General features: G+C 45.1%; 1 protein-coding gene across 5 annotated transcripts in view; it reads right to left on the bottom strand.

Moving 5' to 3' along the window:
• Window positions 1-24,820, bottom strand: part of VWC2L (von Willebrand factor C domain containing 2 like) — a 124,366-nt gene that overhangs the window by 18,326 nt on the left and 81,220 nt on the right. For 3 of the 5 annotated variants that reach the window (XM_048868914.2, XM_048868915.2, XM_075118126.1), the window contains one exon: window positions 19,716-23,085. The exons of the other annotated variants lie outside the window; for them this stretch is intronic. In XM_048868914.2, coding sequence (XP_048724871.1) covers window positions 22,937-23,085 — 149 coding nt within the window. In that variant the 3' untranslated portion in view covers window positions 19,716-22,936. Of the gene's footprint in view, window positions 1-19,715; window positions 23,086-24,820 lie in introns of those variants that run through there. 5 annotated transcript variants of the gene reach the window in all.

Raw genomic sequence — 24,820 nt, 5'->3', positions numbered from 1 at the left:
TATTGTAGTGACATTTCATTTAAAAAATGACCCACCTGGGGCGGGATGTGGCTGCCGGGCTTTGCTCGAGGGGATGTTTTGTGAGCAGGTGTCTATAGCCCTTTCTGGCCTGAATAAGCAGATCTCCTTTGCGTTCCTATGTTTTCTCTGTTGTTCTCATGCATGCATACTGGAAGGTGGCACAGTCTAGTTGTTAGAGACCAGAACTAGACATGAGGGCCTCAGGGTGGGTCTTGGCTACTTCACAGAGTTCCTGTGTGACTTTGGCTAAGTCACTTAGGTTTTTATCAAAGGGTCCTTTGGTTTTGGGAGTCTCCCTTTTTAGATGTCCAGCTACACTTGATTTTCTGACGTGCTGAGCACTCAAAGCTTCTGTTGGTTTCAGTGGGTACCAGGGTACAAGGATGGGCCAGAAAAGTGCTATATAAATATGAAGTAGTAATATTTCCCTTGGAATATTCACCCTAGTATATGTACTTGCACCCAAGGAGGAGGAAAAGAGTATTTACACAGAGTGTATGCTTTTGCATGGTGTGCAGATCTCGTTTGCCTACCATCTACTCCTCTCTCTGTGGGAGACAGCAGGGACATTTCGTTGGGGCTTTCCCCGTCCATGATACCCCCCAGCCCAAAACAGCTCTCATGTAAGCTGCCTTCTCCTAAGGAAGATGGCTTCACCCCTGACAACCAGGGTTAGATTCTTGTATCAGAGAGAAGAATTAGAGGTTTCTAGCAGCCCAACCCTTCCCTCCCACCCTGAAGAGGGCTGAGCTATTCCAGCTCACTCCTCTCCCCATCTCGTGATGAGGAGAAGGAGAGGAAGGGATGGCCTCTTGTCTTCTGAAACTTTTCCTCCACAGTGTTTGCAGGTGAGGACAGTATTTTCCAGCCTGATCTTTTGCTTTCTGTGCCCCCAGCCTTGGCTGCTCTAGAGCTGCCCACAAAGTGACTGGAAATAAGATCAGGGTAACTTTCCTTGTACAATTTGCTGGTGGTTGTGAACAGAGACAGTATTGATATCCCGGACAAGATGTGAATCAAAGCCAGGCTCCTACTTCTGGCTCAGGAGTCTAGTAGTAGCAATGGGGGATGGGGAGCGGGACATTTGCTAAGTCCTTTGTTCCCTAAAACTCAGCAGGAACTAGAAGTGCTCTGAAGGCAGCAGCAGTCATGAATCCCTCGTTCAGACTGAGATGGACCGATGGCTTGACTGAAGGTTGCTGGGAAATGGGGCCTTTGACAGCCCATGAAGTTAAGTAAACAAGGCAAATGGGGGAATCTGAGATGTCAACACCCTGTTCTCCCCTTCCCCCCCAAATACCCCAAAACAATGAGTCTCTTAACTGTTTGAATCCAACCTTCACAGTACATTCCATAGCTCACTTGAGTACACACAATTGGCATCATAATACTATGCACTTCTCTGACCTCTTCTCAGCCAAGGATCTTACAAACATTAACTAAGCTCTGTAAGTTTGGTAAGGTGGCTCGTTGACTGCAGCAGGGAGGTTACTGTACCTTGCCCATGATCACACGGTATCAGTTAGTATCACAACTTGGAATGGAACCCAGGGGTCCTGTTTCCTGCTGCTCTGATCTTATACTGAATCACAGTCTTTCCCCGGGGCTGAGGGAGGAAGAGCAAGGATGACTAGGATGTACCAAAGAGAATTGCTCCTAAAAGGCACTGCTCTTTCAGAGTGGTTTGCCTTGTTGCTCATACTCTTTGAACAAAAGAAGCAACCGTATCCTATTCCACCAGATGATGAGTCAGAAGATGTGTTACGCTCCAGCTCTGCTACAGATGTGCCGTTGTGATCTTTGGCAAATTAGTTAGCCTCGCTCAGCCAGATTTTCAAAAGAGCTCAGCTCCTATTTTGGTGACCAAATCAGTCGTCAGATTTTCAGAAAAGGTGTTCAGCGCTTTTGAAAATCTGGTCTTGTCTCCCTGTTGGACACTGTGCTCTTTGGAAACGCTGGCCCCAAATTGTGCATGCTCAGCACTTGAAAATCTGGCATTTTGTTCCTCAATATCCCCATCTATAAAATGGAATAAAAACGGTTGTCCACATTTGTAAAATGCTTTGAGATCCGGGGATTTAAAAAAAAATGACTTTTTAGCTGTTAAAAAGTGAAGTGTCTGTGATTTGTTAATCAAAAAGACTGCAGAGAAGGGAAAATATATGACTTCTTATTTGTAGAAAGTAAACAATCTGAATAAACTACCTGCCACAAAAGAAAAACAACTAATATAAAGATATAATGTTGTTGTGAGATGGTTTATAATATATGAACCATGAGAAATGAAGCACAAGTGATTTGTGACCAAGAGTGTAAAAAAAAAAATCCCTGTATTACATGGTTGCATATTTGTTACTTTTATTAGTTTTATAATATATGGCCGGACCATTTTGCTTGCAAATCACTTTTGTGTAACACTGCATTTTCCTCCCCAAAGTGAGCTTTTCCTATCAGTTATATGAAACACAATTCCCTGCAAATGGCTAATCCTTGAACTTTATTAATGCCTCGTGTTCTTCTAAATGATCTGCATTAGCCCAGATAATAAAGCTCTTGTTTTGCTATTATGTATCCACCTTATCTCATGGGCTTTCCATAGCAGAGGAAGGATGAAAAATCTGTTAATAAAAATAATAATAATCCAAACCATAATATGGTGCATCAATAGTAATGTGATTTTTTTATACCAGCTGCTGCTCTTTGGGAATTTTCAGAGGCCACATACTAATCTAATAATAACCTCAGTCCATATTTTGATGTGATCTATCATACCAATATTGAATTTTCAGCCCTAATCATTTTGATATACATGGTGCACCGGAATAACGATAGTCTACAGAAAATCCCTAGGTTTACGTCCGCACCCTAGCATTTTGATCAGGACACATGTTTTTTTGAGGTTTGTGTCTCAGCTTGACCTATGTTATTTATCACCAATGCATGTAAAAAATTAAGCATTGGGATACTGTAACATTTCTGCTTGTAAGTAATTCAATTGTAGACAATGGGATATTAACATATGACCTGTAGACACAGGTTCTTCATGTGAAGATTCTTAGCATTGCTTGTATTGAGTTTAAGAGTCCAAGCTTGCCCCCATTGAAATCAACGCCAGATCTGGCACTAAAAATATGATTTCATCTGAGGTAACTGTGTGCCTCGTTAACTTTCATGCCGTTATGTCTGTTCCCCAGGCCCTGTAGCCATATGAAAAAACATTTTAATACTTTCTTGTTTTCTAAAATGCTCAATTTCTTTTCTCTCCCTGAACCAAGCTCCCAAGTGTTAGATTCTTCATAACAGAGCCTTTAACAGCTTTTAATGATAAGAGAAAGGCTATGACAGCTCCAGCATCTGCTACAGCAGAGCCCCAGAATTGCTGACCATTGATCCCACTGTATGCATTGGCTCGAGAGTGGAAGTAATTTCCTCCTTTTGATGTCCTTGGGCCTCATAGAGATGGAAAAGCCGGGCCGATGTATTATAGTCCAATGCCCGTTTTTATTCCAGCTCGAAAAACGTGACACAGAGTACTAAAGAGCCCCAGTTACACGGTGAAACCTGCTTAAATGAACAGGTGCGTAATAAAACCTGTAACGAATGAACCTGCTGCACACCTCAATGCCGATACATCCTGTTACACGACAGAAAATGTATCAAATAACGAAAACGGCTAATCTGACCCTGATAAATGCCTGTTGTGTAATAATTGGTGCCAAGACTATGCATGCAGTGAAACCCTTACACATTTAATTCCGGGTGAAAGAATTGAGTTCACAAAGGAATGTGGGGTTCTCTACACCTCCAGTAATGCATTCAATAATTTTCTCTTGTATAAGGAGATTGAAACAAATCATATTTGTTTGTTCTAGCGGGCAAGGAACCAATGTGTACTAAATAGACTGACAATAAGCACCTGTTTAACTTTTATAGTGTCAGTCATCCCATTGCAATATATAAAATTAAGCACGAGCTCAATCCTGAATGCTGAATGTTCGGGCCTGTTACAGTGAAGCACTGAAGTTTGTGACCAGCTTTAAGCGTGCAAGTAGCCCCATTAGCTTAAATGGGATTACTCATGCATTTAAAGTTAAGTGGGTGCTTTGGTGCTTTGCTGGATTGGGCCAGAATGCCCAGCACCTCACAGGATGCCAGCCCCAGAGCTTGCAGGATCGGTGCTGAAATCAGTATGGTCTAGCTTTTCAAAGGTATTTAGACACCTAATTCCCTTTGATCCTTTGAGTTCTAGTGACTTAGATGGGTAAGTGACATTTTCAAAAGTGATAGGCACTTAGGATCCTAAGTCCCATTGACTTTCAGTCTCTGGCCCTGCCATAGCTGTGCAAGGAAATACCACCCCACCATGGGATGCAGGCATAGCGCACATTTACAAAACAACCTAGAACAGGCTGGGTGACTCTCAGCATTGGGCACATAATCTGATGCACTTAATCTGCACATAATCAGCACTGGGCACATAATCTGGGTGACGCTCAGCAATGGGCACATGCATTTGATCATCACCGGGACATAAAGGGTCACATTTTCAGTAGTGGCTACTGCTGTGGGATGGCTCAGTGGTTGGGAGCTCAGTTTGTGACACTCTGGGCCTGGTTCCCAGACTTGCTCAACTCTGCCAGGTCCAGCCAGTGAGCCCTCAGCAGGTGCCATTGCCACCACACTCACTCAAGTGTAACGTGTCGCCCCGAAGTACTGCCTCACCTCAGGAGCAACCCAGCGGGACACAGGCGAGTGGTCGTGTGCCTGTCCCAATGCTTCGCCAGCTCTGCAGCTCAGCCATTTTACAATGGCCCAATTTGGCTTGCTCAGTGTGGCTCATGTTAGGAGACTACATCTACTAACCTCAGACAGTATCTATTTCCCAGTAAGACACCTTAATGTTCACTTGTCTCAACTTGTTTGAGCCCTTTCTTATGTCTGGGGGGGAAACCTAGTATGAGAGACTTCCTGTTGCTCTAGCAAGAAGAGCCGTCAAAACTCAAGCCAATAGTTAAAGCCAAGATTTTTCAAAAGCAACTAGGGACTTTGGGTGCCTCTATTTTGGGGTGTCCAACGTAAGATGCCATAAAGAGGCCTGATGTTCAGAAAGTTCTGAGCATACACCCTTTTTTGCCACCCCTCCGCCTACAGCCTCTACTCTAGCCTGTAGGTTGGAGCACTGGTCACAGCTGTCTGCCTGACTTGTGTGTGGTGGAAAGTTTGGGTTCCATATCAACCTGGTTACCTTGACTTATCCCTGGTTGACCCACATTACGCCCTCTGTAATGGTCTCTATGAACTCCCCCATCATCCACGAGTGGCCATTCCACCTACAGTCCAATTAAGGTAATGTTGAGCTCCTTCCCTTTCCACTTTGCAAAACCTTGGTTTATAGCTAAGATGGCGCGACGCTAATGCCATTTTTGTCTGAATCAGAGACTACCATTTTCCTTGTGAACAATGCTGGCCGAACACTGGATATAAAACCCATTTGTAAATGTTGTTACCTTCTTATCAAGGCATCCAGCCCTCCTTCAATATATTGCTGTCATCATTACCAGTACAAGCAGCTTGTTTCAGGATGGATTAGAGATGCTGTGGGGTCTGAGATACTCTGTGGGTTTTCACACCCTGATGGTAAACGTGTTTCTTTTTCAATGTTTGTAAAGGAAAAGGGGAGGGAAGGAAATCAATCATGCACTGCGTTATCTGGCTAGCTATAAAATTAGCAAATGTCTACAGGACTTTAATAGTCCAGCACAGTAAACTTGAATCCAGTGGAAGTTAGGGGAAATTTAAAGACAAGAATTATACACCTGTAACTGAAATAGGTCCCAGTGCTCCCTTTTTGCTCTCAAATTCCTCTCATGCCAATAAAATACTAGAAGAATACAATGGAAGATTGGATCTTTGGGTATTATAGCATCTTGACTTAGAAGTGCTTTAACCTTGGCCTCATGCTTCCTGTGGGGCCTATTGTCTTTGCTACATAAATACCAGCACTAGCAAGGAGCATGTTGAATTTCATCTAAGGAAAATTAAATATGAAACCATCACAATCCCATTGATTCTGAACATGTGCTATATACGTTAAATTGAACTTAATGGACTGAAAAACGAGCATCTCACCACATATGTGAGAGAATTATTTGTTGCTCACATATTTATATTGGTCCCTTCCCCCTCCTTCAAAATACATGTATCCATCTATGGGGGCAGACAACACAGAAACTATTCTATTAGCCTGCTATGACTCTGTGCCGACTCCATTTCAGATCTTTTTTTTTGTGTGCGACCGATGAGAAATTCTCCTGGGAAGTTCTTTGTCTCAAAAAGCTTCAGTGGTAAAAAATAATGCAGTGGAAATACAGGAACAGAGTTGACATCCAGGGACTCCAGCAGGATTGTGCTTATGAAGCGAGCAGATGATGTTTGACTCCATCAAGCCATCTCCATGGTAATAATAACATGTTATTAAGACCAAGTCATTAATTATTAATTAATTAATGGCCCACTCTTAAAAACATGATTAGTATTTTGCTTTGGAAAGGGTATAAACCTCGAATCAATAAGGTTTAGGAAGAAACTTCCTAGTGTTCAAATGATCGTATACCTACCTTGTCTTGCACCTTCTGAATCAGCTAGTGATGACTACAGTAGGACATGCAGCCTGGAATTTCCTATGTTCTTAACGTGAACATCACACTGGTGAGTATTAATATAACCCAGTTCTATCATACTGCTTTAATGTTATAGCCTAGTATCTCTTAGGTGAAGCTTTGCAACTTTTTTATTCAAACTATTTAAGTGTTATATCGTACATATTCTTTATAGGGATTTTTCCTGTGTTTTGTTGACCACTTGCCAGTAACTATCGCTGACCCTGGCCAGCGTCATGGTCACAGGCAGATCAGTTTTTGTAAACCAGTCCCATCTGCAGTAGCCTGGTCTGAAGTGGTTCCATTATCTGGACCCTGTATTTACAGCTCCGTGGTGTTTATCATTGTCAGTCACTGGCTGGGCACGTGTTACTTCAGTCAGCCCACAAGCATTGTCAGCAGCATTGTTTGTGTCCTCAAGAAACAGGCAGCCAATGCCCTCTTTGGTTTTGTTTAGATGTTTGCTGTTCCTCAGGAGTGATAATGTCATATGACTATGTTGGGTAGAATTCAATTTTTTTTATAATTTCGATGGAGAATAGCTTTTTTTTTTAGGCCTTTTTTATTTTTACCAATATAAATGTTCATGTTTGTGCAATATTATGGCCATGATGTCAATTTGTAGTGATTTAAATGTTCACAGCTGTGGGGTATCAGGCAAGAATTATTTCATGACAGGAGACACTGCGATTCCAAAAGTTAAAGTTTTATAACCGTCAAAACAGAAACTGTCAACATCACATGCCAAAATATACAAAGAAAATAGCCATAAATCAAACTCTCATAAGTTCTCAAGCAGTTTTCTTACTTTGCTTAGCTGTGAATTTTGATCATTAGTGATGGAAATATTTTTTCATCGGTTTGTGTGTGTACGGGGAAAGCGATGTTTACTGACATTTGCCAGTAAAAATCTAATCTTTCCAAACCTACATATGACCTTCGTGCAGCCAGCATAGCTGCTATCATCAGAACCATGTATGTTGCTATCCCTTTTTGCTTGAAATCGAAGTCTCTCATATGTGCATTGAAGGTATAAGTTTGGCACTCACAATATTTTTCCTGTTCTACTTTCCTACTCTGTAGAGTCTTTTGTAATTTTTTCAGGACTTTGGGTCCAGATGCTTGTTAGAGCATGACACTAATTTTTGTTTTCTATCCACCCATAAGTCTGTAGACTGGTGAGCCTAATAAAGCACCATGAGATGCGTGGCAATATTCTAATCACTGCAGAAAGGTCCCAAATTGTATTGGTTCGCATACCACTTTCTTTAAAGAATTGATGTTAGAAATAACATATGCAAATTTCTTCTTTTATGCACATTTATTTTTAGGCCTCCATAGGATAACATAACTATCCGTTGAGTCGTTGTGAAGCGATGGAAACAGCTACAAATATGGTTCAGAGCTCTTTCTGTTTATCACTGGGTTCAATCATAACTGGGATTCGCAATCTGTTATCTTCCAATTTTTAAGTTCTCAGCCATTTGACTTTACGAACTACACCTGTGCCACGTAAAGCTAGAGCAAGGCATATATCGATGCCAGACCTTTGCGATAGCAGCGAGAACTCAACCAATCAGCACCCATAGTCTACAGGGAATTTGCATACAACAATTTCATTGGTTGTATGAGGGAGAGTGCCCAGATGGTGGTCACTTGGCCCAACTGCCAGACACATGCGATAGCATGGGCTTTCAGCTACTAATAGTAAATAAATGCCTCAGGAAGGCTAAAGTGTTCCATTATAACATAAAACCGCTCAGGTATTTAGACAGTTCATCAAAAAGAAACACAGTGAAGCAGCCATTATTATTACTCGGCTTTCGTGATACACAGATTACCAGGAACAATTCAATATGTCACACAATGCCATTGACACGTTTGGGTGTGTGTCGATGAACTACATTCCGCCGCTTTTAAACGTGTCTAACGAAAGTGTGCAGCTCCTGCTCATTCTGAGCTGGCTCTTTGTTGAACACTGATGAGCCACAGTTCACTTGGCTTCCCTTTTATCGAATTTCAATCAAGGAAAATATGAAGTGTTTTGAGTGGCTCTTGGGGAAAACAAAATGAGAAGGGAACACGTGTGCGAGAGGGCCGGGGGAGGTTCTGGTGGAGTGGGCGTGTGTATGTAAAAGGCAGGGGTCTCTGGTAGGGGATGTGCATGTATTTCAGGGCAGGGGGCTTAGAGAAGGGTGGAGGTGGGAAAGGCTTGGCTGGGTGTCAGGCAGTAGGTTACGCCTCAGAAGCTCGGGCTCCCTCCCAAGCAGGGCAGCCTACAGTCTGGGTGAACCACTCCCTCTGCTCGGAGGAGGCTCAAATTGCATCCACCAGCTGAAAAATCAAGTCACTCTCCTTAGCCCAAGCTTTTTATGCACGTGAGCGACCATCACCACCCCTCAACTTTCTTGCAGCAACGGGAGGGAATTCTTCCCCATGCATCCCCCGCAGCAGCTTCCTGTGTGGGGACTCAGGAGCTGGATATGAGTGTGCCGTTGTTGCCAAGAAGGCCAATGGCATTTTGGGATGTATACGTAGGGGCACTGCCAGCAGATCGAGGGACGTGATCGTTCCCCTCTATTCGACATTGGTGAGGCCTCATCTGGACTACTGTGTCCAGTTTTGGGCCCCACACTACAAGAAGGATGTGGGAAAATTGGAAAACGTCCAGCGGAGGGCAACAAAAATGATTAGGGACTGGAACACATGAGTTATGAGGAGAGGCTGAGGGAACTGGGATTGTTTAGTCTGCAGAAGAGAAGAGTGAGGGGGGATTTGATAGCTGCTTTCCACTACCTGAAAGGGGGTTCCAAAGAGGATGGCTCTAGACTGTTCTCAGTGGTAGCAGATGACAGAACGAGGAGCAATGGTCTCAAGTTGCAGTGCGGGAGGTTTAGGTTGGATATTAGGAAAAACTTTTTCATGAGGAGGGTGGTGAAACACTGGCATGCGTTTCCTAGGGAGGTGGTGGAATCTCCTTCCTTAGAAGTTTTTAAGGGCAGGGGGTTGGACTAGATGACCTCCTGAGGCCCCTTCCAACCCTGATATTCTATGATTCTATGACTCTCTGAACTCAGGGCTCCATGTGGCTGCAGGTTTTACAAGTGCTCTGAACCAGCCCTGTTCTGGATGAGAGGAGAGCTGGGGGTGTTTTGCTCATTCACCTCAGTAGCTTGAACTGAGTAAGGCAGGGCCTAGCAGAAAGCCACCCAGCTGCATGCCCAAGGAGCGTACAACATCTGTCTGTACAGCCACTGTGCAGAACACACCACTAAGTAAAACTGCTCTGCCAGCATGGTCAGCAGCTTTGTTAAGGCTGAAAGCAATCGGGAGAATGCCTTGTGGTTTGTGGGCCTTTTCTCGTGTCCTGCAGTGGGTGTGTGTGTGACAACTGGAGGGAATGTGGGGTTTTTTTTATAAAGAGTTTTTAGTGTCCCACTTCCAACAAGCTCATGTCTGACCAGTGGCATGCACACCACAAATTGGGACCCTCCACACTTTGCCCTTGATTGACATGTTTGATATTGGTTCTGTCTTGTCTGCTAACCCATCTGACGGTGCATAGGCAGGGATCGGCAGGCTGTGGATGAACTGACCTATGAAAGAGCAGCGCCAAAATCAGCCTCTCGTGAACTGCGGGCCACCACGTGTTATTAACACCTCAGGCATCCACGGGGGAGCAAGCAGAGCTGGCAAGAGTGAGTATACGCTGACTCCAGCCACCACTGTGCCACTCACTTGACTTATGAGGGGAGGCTGAGGGAACTGGGATTGTTTAGTCTGCAGAAGAGAAGAATGAGGGGGGATTTGATAGCTGCTTTCAACTACCTGAGAGGTGGTTCCAGAGAGGATGGTTCTAGACTATTCTCAGTGGTGGAAGAGGACAGGACAAGGAGTAATGGTCTCAAGTTGCAGTGGGGGAGGTTTAGGTTGGATATTAGGAAAAACTTTTTCACTAGGAGGGTGGTGAAACACTGGAATGCGTTACCTAGGGAGGTGGTAGAATCTCCTTCCTTAGAAGTTTTTAAGGTCAGGCTTGACAAAGCCCTGGCTGGGATGATTTACTTGGGGATTGGTCCTGCTTTTGAGCAGGGGGTTGGACTAGATGACCTCCTGAGGTCCCTTCCAACCCTGATATTCTATGATTCTATGATTCACCTCTATCTGATAAGCAGTGGTGGCAGACAGGGTACGAACTGCATTTGTTTTTTGGTGCCGCACTTTTTGGATGCCTTTAATGGAGCCTGATTTTTGGCACGCACTGAACACCTACCCTCAGGGTTTTCCTTGGCCCAGCCTAGACTCTTTTAGGGTTTTTATCTGTCTACCTACCTACCTACCTACCTATCTATCTAATCTGATAAATGGATGAATATGCTGTAGCTTTTAAACAAGAAATTACCGGCACTTAGCGTCATGCCATCAGAATGGTCATATACTGTATCTCCTTGGTTGTTTTTTATTGGGGAGGGGTGTTAGCTAGCCTTCAGTGCATTGCAAGGGCAGGACTGGTTTAACTGAATATGACTGTAGTATGTAGGATTGTTGTAGCCACGTCGGTCTCAGGATATTAGACAGACAAGGTGGGTGAAGTAATATTTTTGATTGGACCACCTTCTGTTGGTGAGCTCAAAAGCTTGCCTCTCTCTCACCAACAGAAGTTGGTCCAATCAAAAATATTACCTCCCCCCACCTGGTCTCTCCTTGATTGTATGTATTTTTGTCTTTTCCCTTTAACAAGCAGTAAACGGAAGGAGAGTCTTTCATGCTATCTGGTGGATGGACGGTACAGTCACAGTGAGACTTTGCTCTTTGTGCGCATGCATGTTGCTTTATTATGTTTTTCAGACGCACGGCTGAATAGCTTTCACTGCAGTGATTCTGGCCTCCCTGCTGATTGGGCTGACAGCTCGATCCTCAAGAAGGTCAAGTAAAATGGAACTCAAGTCATTATGTGCCATTGAAGCAATTACACGCTGCTGACTCAGGGGCATAGATAATCAGCAGTCTGGGTGCTGACCGCGGTTGGTGGTGGCTGAGGGACGGATGAAGGGAGTTGCAACTCCAATTTGTTCCAGTCTTAGTCTGTTTCAATTCGTGCCTCTCTAATGCTGTTACACAAGGATGAAATATGCCTCATCATGCTTTGCAGGTGATACAAAGCAAAGATCGATTTCCACAGGAGTGTGGGGAAAATAATCTCAAATTCTAGATAACCACATATTAATAAGGCTCTGAAAACAGACAATACTGTGAGGCAAAGCTCCTGGGACTGAAGGAGATGTGAGGTACTCTCATTAAAGAGGCGAGAGAAGATGTATGCTCACACCAGTACGGGGGACAGGAAACCGGAGCCCGTTACAGCTTGAAAGGTTTGAATAAAGCAAACTGTATTTAAATTTAAAAAGCAATAACTTACCAGCTCCCTGTGGAGTTTCCTCTTCTCTCTTTCTGTCACCTAGGTCCCTGTGTGACTTTGCTGCAATTTCTCGGTGGTCATGTTTTCCCTCAGACTCCTTTTCTCTACTTATCAGCCTTACGAAAAAATCATTTTTTTCTGTAAAAATCCTACTTGTCTCCCACACACCCTCCCACACTCTGCCTCAGTCTCTCTCTCTGTCTGTCTCACTCACCCCAACTCCATTTGCTAATCTCTCCTATCTCTGTCCTCAGCTCCATTTTTACCACCTTCGTCTCTTTTCATTTTCCCAAGCAATGTCCTATGCTCTCCACCAACTCCCCCCCCACTTCCCTCTATCCCCTCAGCTCACCCTGTGCTCCCTTCTCTATCCACTCAGCTCCTTCCTACTTCTCTCCCCTCTGCACTCCCCCTATGTCCCCTCAACGCCCCCAAGCTTCCCCTCCATCCCCTCAGCGCTCTCTCCATCCCCTCAGTTCCCCTGGTGTTTCCCCTCCATCCCCTTAACCCCTGCACTGCTCCCAGGGCAGTTATGAGACCGACGCTATAAGTGGCACAAAGAGGAGCTGATCCCCTGCTGCCTGTTCTGAACCTGGCTGTCTGCCATCTTTTATCCATGAGCCTGGGTGCTCTGCCATGCAGGGGAGGGAGATGTCTGAACCCCCTGGCCCCACTGCTTGGGGCTGGTCACAGCCCTGGAACCACAGGGCCGAGAGGCAGGCTTGGCACAAGTGGGTGAGGGGTAGGCAGAGCTCTGGCTCCATAAGCCTGCACACTGGAGCCTGTTCAGAAAGGGCAGTAATCTGTGCCAATAAGAGGATGGGCAAGTGCGGCCCCTCTGGAGCAAGGGGGAAGCAGAGACCAGACTGTGATTCTGAGAGTGACACTCGAGTTCCTGCATTGCCCCTTGGGCGTGTTGGATCACAGGGCTACAACCCAGCCACTCCATAGCTGCTAGATTGATCTGAGCAGCATCTGCTGACTATGCCAACTCCTAAATGCACGCCTGTCCAGCTCCCTAGACCTCTCCACTGGAACGCCCCTGCGTTCACATTAGAGATACCTCTCCGCTTTGGGTTTATGGACATACACAGCTCATAGCAAGGATTTACCTTCGCATCCTCTGAGCACAATTGCAGGTGCAGAGCCCTCACTGAAAACCAGGCATTACGAAATCGAGCCATGAGTGTCAGCTTTAGAGGAGGAGAAAGGACAGGCTGATAGTACAGGCTGTGCTCCTGGATCTAATAATGTATGTATCAGACACCTTGCTCTTGAGATAGCAGATCCTGGAAGCCCCACACGAATCTTTCAACAAGATTAAAGAGATGCTATTAATTGCTATCGATCATGGGTCAAGAAATTAAATTGCATCTGCAACTGTATCTCTGAAAGGCCGAAGAGTAGTTAATGGGTCTGCCTGGCCCAGTGCTGTGATTAATTAAAAGGGGAAGAGAACCACAAAATATTAAAATAAATAAATACGTTGAGATGTGTGTGCTTATCTTTGGAAATATACAAATGAAGAGACTAGACAGCTCACTAGAAGGTAAAAGTCTCAGTTTAATGCTTCCTGTCCTGGAAAATTGTTAATAAAACTCACTGTGCACTACATTATTATTAGCATTTATTATCAATGGGGCTTGTGCTCCTAAAACCCTTAGGTGCTTCTGAAAATCTCCCCCTATATGTATTACGCTAGCATCTAACCCAGATCAGGACCCAGATCAAGGTGCTGTACAAACACATACTGAGATACAGTCCTTGCCCTAAAGAGCTTGCAATCTAGGCCCCCATTCAGGAGAGCATCCCTACTCAAGACTGTACTTTATACATGTGCTTAATTTCAATCATGTGCTCAAGTGTGTTCCTGAACTGGGGCCTATGCAGCTGAGCCAGACAATGGATGGGTGGGAACACGGAGGCATGCCACAGTGACTTGCCCAAGGTGACTCAGTCGGTCATTATGCAATGTTGTTGTAGCCAGGTCGGACCCAGGATAGCAGAGTGACAAGGTGGGTGTGGTAATAAAGCTTGTCTCTCGCTCTCCAACAGAAGTTGGTTCACTCACCTTGTCTCAGTAGCTCATTAGCAGCTTTGGGCCCAGAGCCCAGGCATTATGACTCGCCTATCCATTAGGCTGCACCGCCTACTCTGAAGATACGGGAATGCGTTCCTTTGCCACGGCTATTCAAATGTTTAGCTGGCCAGGGATGTTAACATGAGCTGGTCCCGCTCTACTTTGCTGAGATGACTGCAGGTGTGTCCTTCTGTGACGTGCTTCTATCGTATTGAAACTGCTCAGAGCAAAGAGCAGCAGATAGATTACTGTACAATACTATGCAAAATACCGACCGACTAGGGATGAAGAATTCTGGGGCTAGTCAGCTAGGGACAGCTTGTGACCAGATCCTCCCCAGTGTGTATCCCCTACTCAGGAGCTGGCTCAAGCCCTGCTCCCTGTTCACGCAAAAGGGGGTGGGCAAGAGGCAGGCCCATGGCCACCTCACTATGCAGCTACATTTGGGCGCAGACACTTAGCCTGGGATTTTCGAATGAGTGTAAGGGAATTAAGCACACAGTTCCCACTGGCTTGCCATAGGAATTAAGCATGTAAATCCCTTAGGTCCTCTTTGAATCCAAGCCTTAAGGGCTACCAGTGACTGCATCACCCTTGCTGACAAGGAAGTCTGAGGACCAATGGCACAGATCCGTAAAGGTATTTAGGTGCCTAACTCCCACTGAAATCAGTGGGAGTTAGGCACCTAAATACCTTTTGAGGATCTGGGCCAATGTCTCATTATGGTGGTGAGGTTCTTCACATGTGACAGAGTTCTACATTGGTGCAAACCTGCCTCGTAGCTACCGGCTGTGACCTGCAGTGTGAGAACGCAAGCAGTCATTCTGGTCACCTGTAGTTCATAATAGATAGGGCTCCCGTTTACTGAGCATGACCCTGCCTTTGGACTCCCCTATCTGCCGACATGGGACGTTTTGAAAGGGGAGGTAGGTAAAAGCTGTTGAGCCCTAGCAGCAAGTCAATATCTTTCTTACTCAGCGTTGGCGATAGTTGGGCTTTGGAGGATCCAAGCAAGAAACCAATTGTCTGACGGTCCCTTTTCATAGAAACTCGTAAGCAATGCCAAGGTGAAGTGGTGGCAGTCCATGGTGCCAGTTAATGACAGCGAGCAGGGCTGAATGTAACAGATGACTGCCTAAGGATGTGTCAGCTAAATAGTCATTCAGCTGTGTTATTAGTCATGCCCTTTAAGTGAGATGAGCCAGAACCACAAAACACATTAGAAGGATTTTTAGTCTATGTGGTTTTTACATACGCCATATTGTGTGACACAAAGAATTTATATCGCTACAGCAAATGCCCGTGTCCATTGAATAACAGGAATAACTCACAACTCTGCACACAAAGGGCTAGATGGTGCCTTTAGACACAGCCCTGAGCAAAAGGTGTTGCCTTAGGCTGCAATAGGACTCAAAGATACCCTGCTACAGGACAACTCCTCCCCTGCACCTGGACTCATACCGGTAGTAATTACAACAGCCCAAGGATGACTCTGCTGTGTTGGGCCGTGCACTGGAAGGACAGAGGCAAGGTTCTGCCCACCCACTCCTTGCTCATTACTCCATCTCAGGTTGGGGTAAATGACCCGATGTCATCGGCTTACTCCTGTGCCAGTGTGTAAAGGGAGGTCGTACTAGTTTATGAAGGACTGTAGTGCAAGACACACGCTAGACCCAAATGAGATAGGAGGGCCCAAGGACCTACTTCTTAGACTGCACCATTTGCCTTTTGTTTGTTTTTAAACTGAAGAAATAACCCACAACTCAAAGCATCATGTATTTTTATGTATGTAAAGGCCATGGACCATGGATCTCCCTGCCACTACAGATGGACACAAGCCCAAAGCCTTTAGATGTAGGAACAAGCTCTTGGCACAGCCCTTCCCACAATAACAATGGCAGAAGACCACCCTGGCACTGTAGAACAACAGGAATAATCCAACAAGGGGAAAAATTACTCACAAGTAACATAAAATGAGGGATGGATGGCAAATACCATCCTTCCGACAGAATTAGGCCTTATTTTGTTATGTCAGTGCCCAGCTAGCATGGATATAATCACTTCAGAAATGTATAAGTGAAGGGCTGGTTCTTATTGAAGCTTGTGTTCCTTTACACCATGAAAGGGGCCACAGTGTAAATGCGGTTCAAGTCCAGCCTATGTAAAAGGCTCTTCCTGGCCAGTCCATTATGTAATCCTTTAAATTCCGTTCTGTGGAACAAAAGCCCTAATTTCACCCAGGATACTGTCATCTGTTTTTCTGATCGCAGTATCCTCATCAGAAACCAGTGTTACCTCTCTGCTGAGCAGTGACAGATGTCCAGGGCCTTGCAGGTCAGCTTCCCTCAGGAGGAGAACTCAGAGATGTGGGGTCAGGGTACGTGCTAGGTGTAACTTGCTTTCTTTACACTCTCCACCAGTCCTGGAATGGGGTGGTCAAATAGCATGCAGGCAGTCCCGCCTTCCAGGCATCTCAGTCCAACAACAATGCCTGGATCCCATGGAGCAACCCTGTCACAAGTATTGACTCTAATCAGAACCAAGGGATAACACAAACTCTCCTGCTCCTCCCATACCTTCCTCTTACCCGTGTACCCCAAATCCTGCATAATCCCAAACTAGCAAGACATCACGCCTTCATAGAATCATAGAATCATAGAATATAAGGGTTGGAAGGGACCCCAGAAGGTCATCTAGTCCAACCCCCTGCTCGAAGCAGGACCAATTCCCAGTTAAATCATCCCAGCCAGGGCTTTGTCAAGCCTGACCTTAAAAACCTCTAAGGAAGGAGATTCTACCACCTCCCTAGGTAACGCATTCCAGTGTTTCACCACCCTCTTAGTGAAAAAGTTTTTCCTAATATCCAATCGAAACCTCCCCCACTGCAACTTGAGACCATTACTCCTCGTTCTGTCATCTGCTACCATTGAGAACAGTCTAGAGCCATCCTCTTTGGAACCCCCTTTCAGGTAGTTGAAAGCAGCTATCAAATCCCCCCTCATTCTTCTCTTCTGCAGGCTAAACAATCCCAGCTCCCTCAGCCTCTCCTCATAAGTCATGTGTTCCAGACCCCTAATCATTTTTGTTGCCCTTCGCTGGACTCTCTCCAATTTATCCACATCCTTCTTGAAGTGTGGGGCCCAAAACTGGACACAGTACTCCAGATGAGGCCTCACCAATGTCGAATAGAGGGGAACGATCACGTCCCTCGATCTGCTCGCTATGCCCCTACTTATACATCCCAAAATGCCTTCCCAAGAGGCAAAACTTGCTCTCACACTAAGCTGATGCCCAAATAAATGTGTTAGTCTCCGCAAGGACTCCTCCTTGGTTTTGCTGCTACTAACATGGCTACTGCTCTGAAACCTCTCACGCCAAGAACGCTACCTCAGAAGACTCGCTGTAACACCAACAACTGCTGCCACCTGTGATAACAATATCAGCTGCACCGGGCTTTAAGCTAGCTCTTTGTTTCCATGCTACTAAACCGGAACAGCGCTGTGAACGTTGGCTTTGTCCGCTGCTTCCAAGTCAGTTGCTGGGTAAACCATAGTACAATAAAGCTGTCTTGCCTACGAGCTGCATGCTCTCAATTAGCTTACCTCACGATTTTATTTCTTTTGAAATGACTTCAGCCACTGAGCACTCCCTCCCACTCATGGCACAAATTATCTCTGCTGCTTAACATGCCCTGTCTGTCCCTGGCCCTAGGTTACCTCCCCCGCTATTTCCCTGTCAGCCTCACCAGCCTTGTATTACTTTATTCTGCCTCCCAAACCCCAGCTTCCCCTTGGGCACTTTCTCGGTGCCTTTCTCAACTCCTTGCTGGTTCATTGGTGGCCTTTCCTTGCTGCAGCTGGGCAGCTCTTGGTTTGGGTGGCTATTGCGCAGGCACTAGAGGATACAACTGCAGCCTCTGGAGTGGGCAATGTGTTAGCAGCAATATGCTGCCCGCAGGCCTGCTTTTCACAGGGGCCCACATCCTCAAAGGTATTTAACCTTGTACATACCTATGAGAAGCTCAGCCAGGAGCCTGATACAGGAGAGAAGCTCACTGGCAGGCCCTGAGGGTGACTGCCTCTTGGAAGTGATCAGAAGCATGGCCGGGCTTCACTGTATCTCCCTGCAGCAAAATCCATTTTTTCATAACCTAGGAGCACGGCTTGACTACTAAGTTAAGCAGCTTGTTAATTTCCTCCTTTAAAAGCGTGACACCATTTTTTCCTAATATCTCTCTGCCAAATGATTTTCCAAAATCCAAGTTAGTAGTCCCCGCATTGTTTATCAAGCCACTTCTCAACTGGCTGGGGAAGAGAGACACGGTCAGTCCCGTCAGCCCTTTTTCACACCCAGCCGCCCTTTACTCTGCGAGGTGTCCCGCTGAAATCAACCGCACTACTCACGGAAGAAGGGATGACTCCATGCAAGTACTAGTGTGAGAGTCTGGCCTTTAGGAAACAATTAACCAGCATGGGCTGGGATATAGATATGTCTAGTTTAATTAATAATATTTTGCACGTGTATTGCTGTACATGTTCCAAGCACTGTACAAACATTAACTACATTCATTCATCTGCAATTAATTAGTGTAACTACTAATTAGGGTAAATAATGTGCCTCTCCTTCTGTAGGTACCAAATTGATTTTGTGAACTGAAAGCAAATTATTACTCTGATTAGATGGCATCAGGTTTAAAGTGGTACCACAAGGGGAGTGATAGCAGTGGGGTTAAAGGAAAGGCCCAGGCGTCAGGACGGTGGTGTTCACAGCACTACCATAACTTTTCAGTGTGACCTTGGGCAGTCATGTGACCCCCTCTGTGCCTCAGTTTCCCCATCAATAAAAGAAAGATCTTGCTATTGACCTCCTTTGTAAAACATTTTAAGAGCTGAGTATTTTATTAATGTCTGTTAAGGGGCTCCAAGATCCTTGGCTGGTAATCGCTGAAGAAGTGCCAAGGACGATTACCATTTTGGGACTAGTCAAGCGCTTCCTACCACAGTACAAGACCTATGGAGTAAATCTAGTGTCTTGTGTAATTCGCCATCCTATAGTTTGAATTACTGGGCTTTCAATTCACTGAGCCAGAAACTAACTTTGTCGCACCTGGGGACATAAGTGTGTAGGCTAGAGTTGAAAAGGCACGAAAGCAATTACAAGTTCCGGAGCCATCTTGCAACCAATAAACGAATGTTCAAGAAAAGGCTGCAGCAAAGTGCCGCAGCTGGTATAAATCAGCGTCATTCCATTCACATCAGTGGAGCTAAGCCAGTTTACACCAGCTGAGGATCTGGTGGTTTAACCTACTCCGCCAGAATCCAGGCACTCCTCAGCTATTTACAGCCACCAGGTGAGCTCCTGCAGTCTCTTCTGCACAGTCTTTACTCAAGCAAAACCCCCCGGCGGAGATCCCAGCGCCCGTGCTGTCCTGTTTCATTTGGAACTGGAGGAGAGTGATGAGCTGACTTGTAGTTTGGGGGACGAGTGGCAGAGTAAAATACACCAAAAAACATTTTTTTTTTGCAGGTTAACACACTTTATATTTAACAAAATAATTTTTAATAATATATTTTTACACATCAAATATTGTTGCTCGAACCCCGTATTTTTACAGTCAAGTTTGGGGTTTTTGTCCCATTCTTTTTTCCAGGCACACTGTTGTTTAGAGCGTTTTGAAACTGGCTAGTCATTGCCCGCTAGCCGCTTACAAGTATGATGGTCCCTTATTTAACAGTAGCAGTGTACATGGGCCACATTCTCAGCGGGTGTAAATCGTAGCTGACGTCAACAGCGCTATGCTGAATTCTGGCAGCTGCGAATCTGGCCCCACTAAAACCCAAATGGGGAGGAAATAAGAATACAGTGGCAACAGGCTGGTTGCAAACAAAGGATCTGAGCCTCCTACCATTGATGCCGAAGTGGGCCAGAGCCTCAGCTGGTTTACATCAACATGGCTCCATCGATTTCGGAGGAACTGTGCCAATTTAAAGCCGCCGAGGAGCCGTCCCTAAGAGTTTTGCCATTGACTCTAACAAGAGCAGTTTCGGGGCCCAAAGTCTTAACAAAAAATTCATAAATAAAAAAGCAAACCATGGTTCAAAAGCCGTGACCTGGTTACAATAGAACTGTAAAGTGGCATTACTGTTTTGAGCAGGTCTGTCACAGTATTGGGTTACATCTTCAGGAAGATAAACAAACAGGTGTCAGGGCTACAAAGCCGGAAAGTAACTCGCTTGCAGTGAGGAAAAGACTCTCTCTGGCTGCTAACCAAGACCACGGAGCTGCCCTCCTCTAGGCAGCTGCTTTTTGAAGATGGCTTCTCAGTGTATGCACCCTTTGCCCTAGTAAGTCCTTGATATAGCTCTTGGTGTGCTTAGCCTTTGCTGCAGAATTATTACATCTTGGTGTCCCAGTTACATGTTCTCATTCCATTCCCCTAAGAAGGACACGGTAGCTCCTTAATAATGGATACATCATGGCTCTACTAAAGGTTTTCTCTGTGTTTCCACCCCAGCCACATCATTTATTTTTTATTCCCACGAATGTGAATTTCAAAGCTGACACTAGGCTACCTTAGTGCAAAGGAAACCATGTCTCTCCGTGCACAGAAAGCCTGGAATGCCTCTACTTTGTGTGGTCATGACTAAATCACACAGGGATGCTCATGAATGATTCAAGATCACATATTATCTATGAATGGCTGCCACAGTAAAGTTCCAACCTGGGTGCAGATCAGTGCTCTGCAGAAAGGGCTCTTGGTGGTCTGCACGATGGCAAAGCTATTTGTACTGCAAGGAAACCAGTTTACTCAAGGCGTTGGAGGGCCAACCCCTCACCACGTTCATTTTAGGAATGGCTCTTGCTGGAACTAGCTGCTTTTAGGAGGGAAGACGTGTAATGTCTGTGGGAGACATTCAGATCCTCTGTCTCATGCTGAGTAGCACCTTGCTTTGTGATTGGGCCCACTGGCTTCAATTGAGCTACACCAGGAGGAAGGTATGACTCAGCATGGAGAGGAGGTTAATAATCTGGCCTTGTATGACAAGTGCTGCTGTAAATCCAGGGAAATATGCCTTTGCGGGCCTAGTCACTGGTAGCACATCACACCAGTCTGAGCCTTGGCCAGTTTCCACTGGAGTCAGTGGGAAGAGTCCCAGGATGAGCTCATTTAAACTTGATCATTTGCTCTTGGGCTGCTAGGGTCTAGGCGTGTCAGAGATGCAAGGAGCATGCTCACCTCCTGGGAGTGGGGATGTTACAGATGGGTTCCTTGGCCGTGTGAGCACAGGCCTTGGGGAATGGTGAGAAAATGAGGGGCTCATTAAGAGTGTTCTCAGGAAACCATATCTTGTCCACTGTCCATAGGACAGGAGAACACACTAGGCAACAGCTCATACCATGTATGTTAGTGAGGGCATAGGTTTAGCTTGCTCTGTGAACAACCAGTTGTCCATTGTCACTCTTTCTGCGGGTGCTCTGGGGCAGTTTTGTGATTTTAACGTTTTTTTTATCACATCCAATATTTTAATTCATAACAAAAAATCTCCAGCAAACAGCTGCAGAAATCTCACTGGGGGGCTGGTCAGAGATGTGTTCAGATCTGCACTTGAAACAGAAACAGTGGCCAAATCTTGGTCTCACTGAGGTCAAGTGAAATTCGCCACTGACTTCAGTGAGACTAGGGTTTGAGGCAGAGTGGTGATGGCACAGTGACAAGGTACATGCAGACGTAGCTGCATGTTGAAACCAAATCAGAGGGCTAGGGTCAATGCTGATCAATGCATATTCACAGTGGGTCTGTGCACATTGGGCCAACAGTTTATGCTAGCAGAAGCCACAAAGGGCCGAACTAATCGCTGGTGTAAGGCAGCACAGGTACACCAGGAATGTATGTGTATCCAAAGTGATTACGAACAGCCCAAAACAAAGAGCTTGATCCATGCTGGTGACAAATGGAGCACAGTTTCAACCTCGGCTGCAAATCTAGTGTTTGTCATTTTCCAAATTATTTTGATTTGTGTTTTCCCATCATCTTCATCGGTATCAAGGGAGTTGTGTCCACCTACTGCTGTTATCCGGCATCATTTAGTGATTTGATTGACAGCTTTAACGTATCGGTCGTGATTATTGTGTAGATTTCTTCAACTTGATTGTCCCCACTCGGTGGAGAAAGCGTAACACAGACAGAGTGTTCCTAGCGCATGGCCGATCCCTCTTTATCTAGGTATCTAGCCTGACCTTTCTGTAGTTTACAGTCCAGTTTGATTTATTCCATCTATCCAGCCATCCACCTCCCATCTCTATTTTTAGCATCATGAGACATTTAAAAAGTGTTCATTCTTGTTTTACCCATAATCTTATTACCCAGAAGACCCTGGCTGTGAAAAAGTTTAGGAAGATGCTAAAAAAAAAAAAAAATCACAACAGCGAAAATGCAATTCACATTGTAGGAAAAGCTACAAGTTAATTGGCAGGGTGGAGGCATTATGAGTGGAGGAACCTGTGCAGGTATTTTCCCTTCCAAAACCTCAGCTATCGAGTCCCCATCAAGCAAAAGCAGATTAGATATCTAGCTACTGGATATATATTCTGTATACGGTGTGTGAGAACTTTCCTGTTAGCAAAATATTCACTTTTGTTAACCCTAAAAGGTTTTGCTGGTGACCCTATTGCAGCTGGCAGGAGGTTTAACATGTGCAGTGTAGAAGCCGTTACGTTTGCTTTTTAATAGACTTGTCATTGGTCTGGATTTTGCCTCTACAGAGTCTGCTTGCCGTGGCATTCGCGTTTTGAACACTGAGCAGGCTTCCACCAGTCCCCGTTGTGACAGTGACAGATGTTACACTCATCCACTTTCACTTCAATGCCAGCCGGAATTATGGTGGTTCCTGCAAAGCAGTTTGGACCTGGAAACACACATACAAAATAAATAAATAAATTAAAATTGGGGCTGGGTGTGTATGGGAGGAGGGTGGGGGGGCAGGACGCATGGTGGATTTGAGAGTGAGACCACATGAGAATCGTTTACGAGCAGGGAGTCTGATGAAGTCACCCCAAAGTACAACCCCGCTCCACCCCTTCAAATCACCAGGCAGTTCAACATCACCATAGTCCATTAGCACCAGGCAGGAAATCCTGGCCCCCTTGAAATCCATGGCAAAACCCTCATTCACGTCAATGGGGCGAGGATTTTGCCCATTGGGCAGTTCAATAACATTTTCGTAGAAGGCAGGAGAGTGCTGAATTGGTTTCCAAGCATAAAACAAAGCTTCAAACGTTTAGCTTCCTTCACGCCCCTCCCCTGTTATTGGATACTTTGTCATGGTCAAAGGCTTCCCCTGAGCAGCTGATTGGTAATGCAGTGTCCCCTTCCCGGCTGCAAGGCCGCAGGAAAACATTGGGACAAAATCTTCAGCTGGTGTAAATTGGCAGCGCTCCAGTGAAGTGACTGGAGCCCTGCCAATTTATACCCGCGGCACATGTGGCTGCTAAAACTCCCTCCAGCTCCTTAAATTCAGTCCCTGGGATCCTGAGCTGGTTCCCTGATAACAATGAATAATTCACAGCATCAATAATTGATTTGTCTCCCAAACAAGCTTGCTTATAGATTTTATTTTATAAAGGGGATTCCTTTAATCTGCTGATCTTGACTTTAAAAAAAAAATCTTTATTAGGCAATTTCAAACCCAAGTTGCTTCTGAAGTCAGCAGGATTTTTGTTTTCTCATGCCCATTAAAGGCCCAACAAAGAAAACATGGCCCAGCTGGTTATGTACATGCAATGCTTCTCTCCCACATACCCACTAGCATTGTGCATGTGTGAGTGTAATACTGAGCTTCAGATCTCAATAAAATCAATTCTGAAAAGCCAGAGATGTGAGGTTTAGCCTCTTTGAGGACCGTTGGCTGCATTATCCCAATCACCAGGCGAGCTGATTGTCGAGGTTAAATTAGCTAAACCAAACTGCTCTGGAAATCTGATTGTCTCGTGTATTTGGTATTGCCCAAAACTATGGCCAAGTGTAACATCATCAACTGTGCTCTAGTTCCATTTTTTTGCATTTGTTTTCCTACTACCGGGAGCGAATTTGCAATAATATTTGAACATCAAAGCACGTGAACCACAGGCTAGGTGTAGAGCAGAGCTCTAAACTAGACTTAGCACTGTTTGAAAGGAAAGCAGCTCTTTCCAATGTGTATTTATTGATCTGTCTCGTAGTGCATTTTAAATCTACATTTCAAGAAAAAAAATCATATCTGTAAACATGCGTATATAAGTGACTGTGAAACGGGGAGGCTCAATTGCATTCCAGGCTCTTTTCACATTAACTAACAGGTGGAGCTGGTTAGGCATTGGCCATTGGAGTGATTTTCTAATGGGAAAATGTAGTTTTGGCAAAATTATTATTATTTTTAATCTGGAATACTGATTTTGCCCCAAAACTTGATTTCCCCATCAGGGAAAACCAAAGTGAAATATTTTATTTGGGGTTGTTTCAACCCAAATTAGAATATTTCATTATCAGAAATGACCCAAAATGTTTCCTTTTGAATCAATTCAACAAAATATTAAACTGCATTTTTTTATTGCGGTCCATTGCTTTACAGGAGTTACAGTTCTGGCACTGATTCTCTGTGGTTC

Source organism: Caretta caretta, chromosome 11 (assembly GCF_965140235.1).
Source record: "Caretta caretta isolate rCarCar2 chromosome 11, rCarCar1.hap1, whole genome shotgun sequence".
Lineage (NCBI taxonomy): Eukaryota > Metazoa > Chordata > Testudines > Cheloniidae > Caretta > Caretta caretta.
This window is presented reverse-complemented; position numbering and strand designations above follow the sequence as displayed.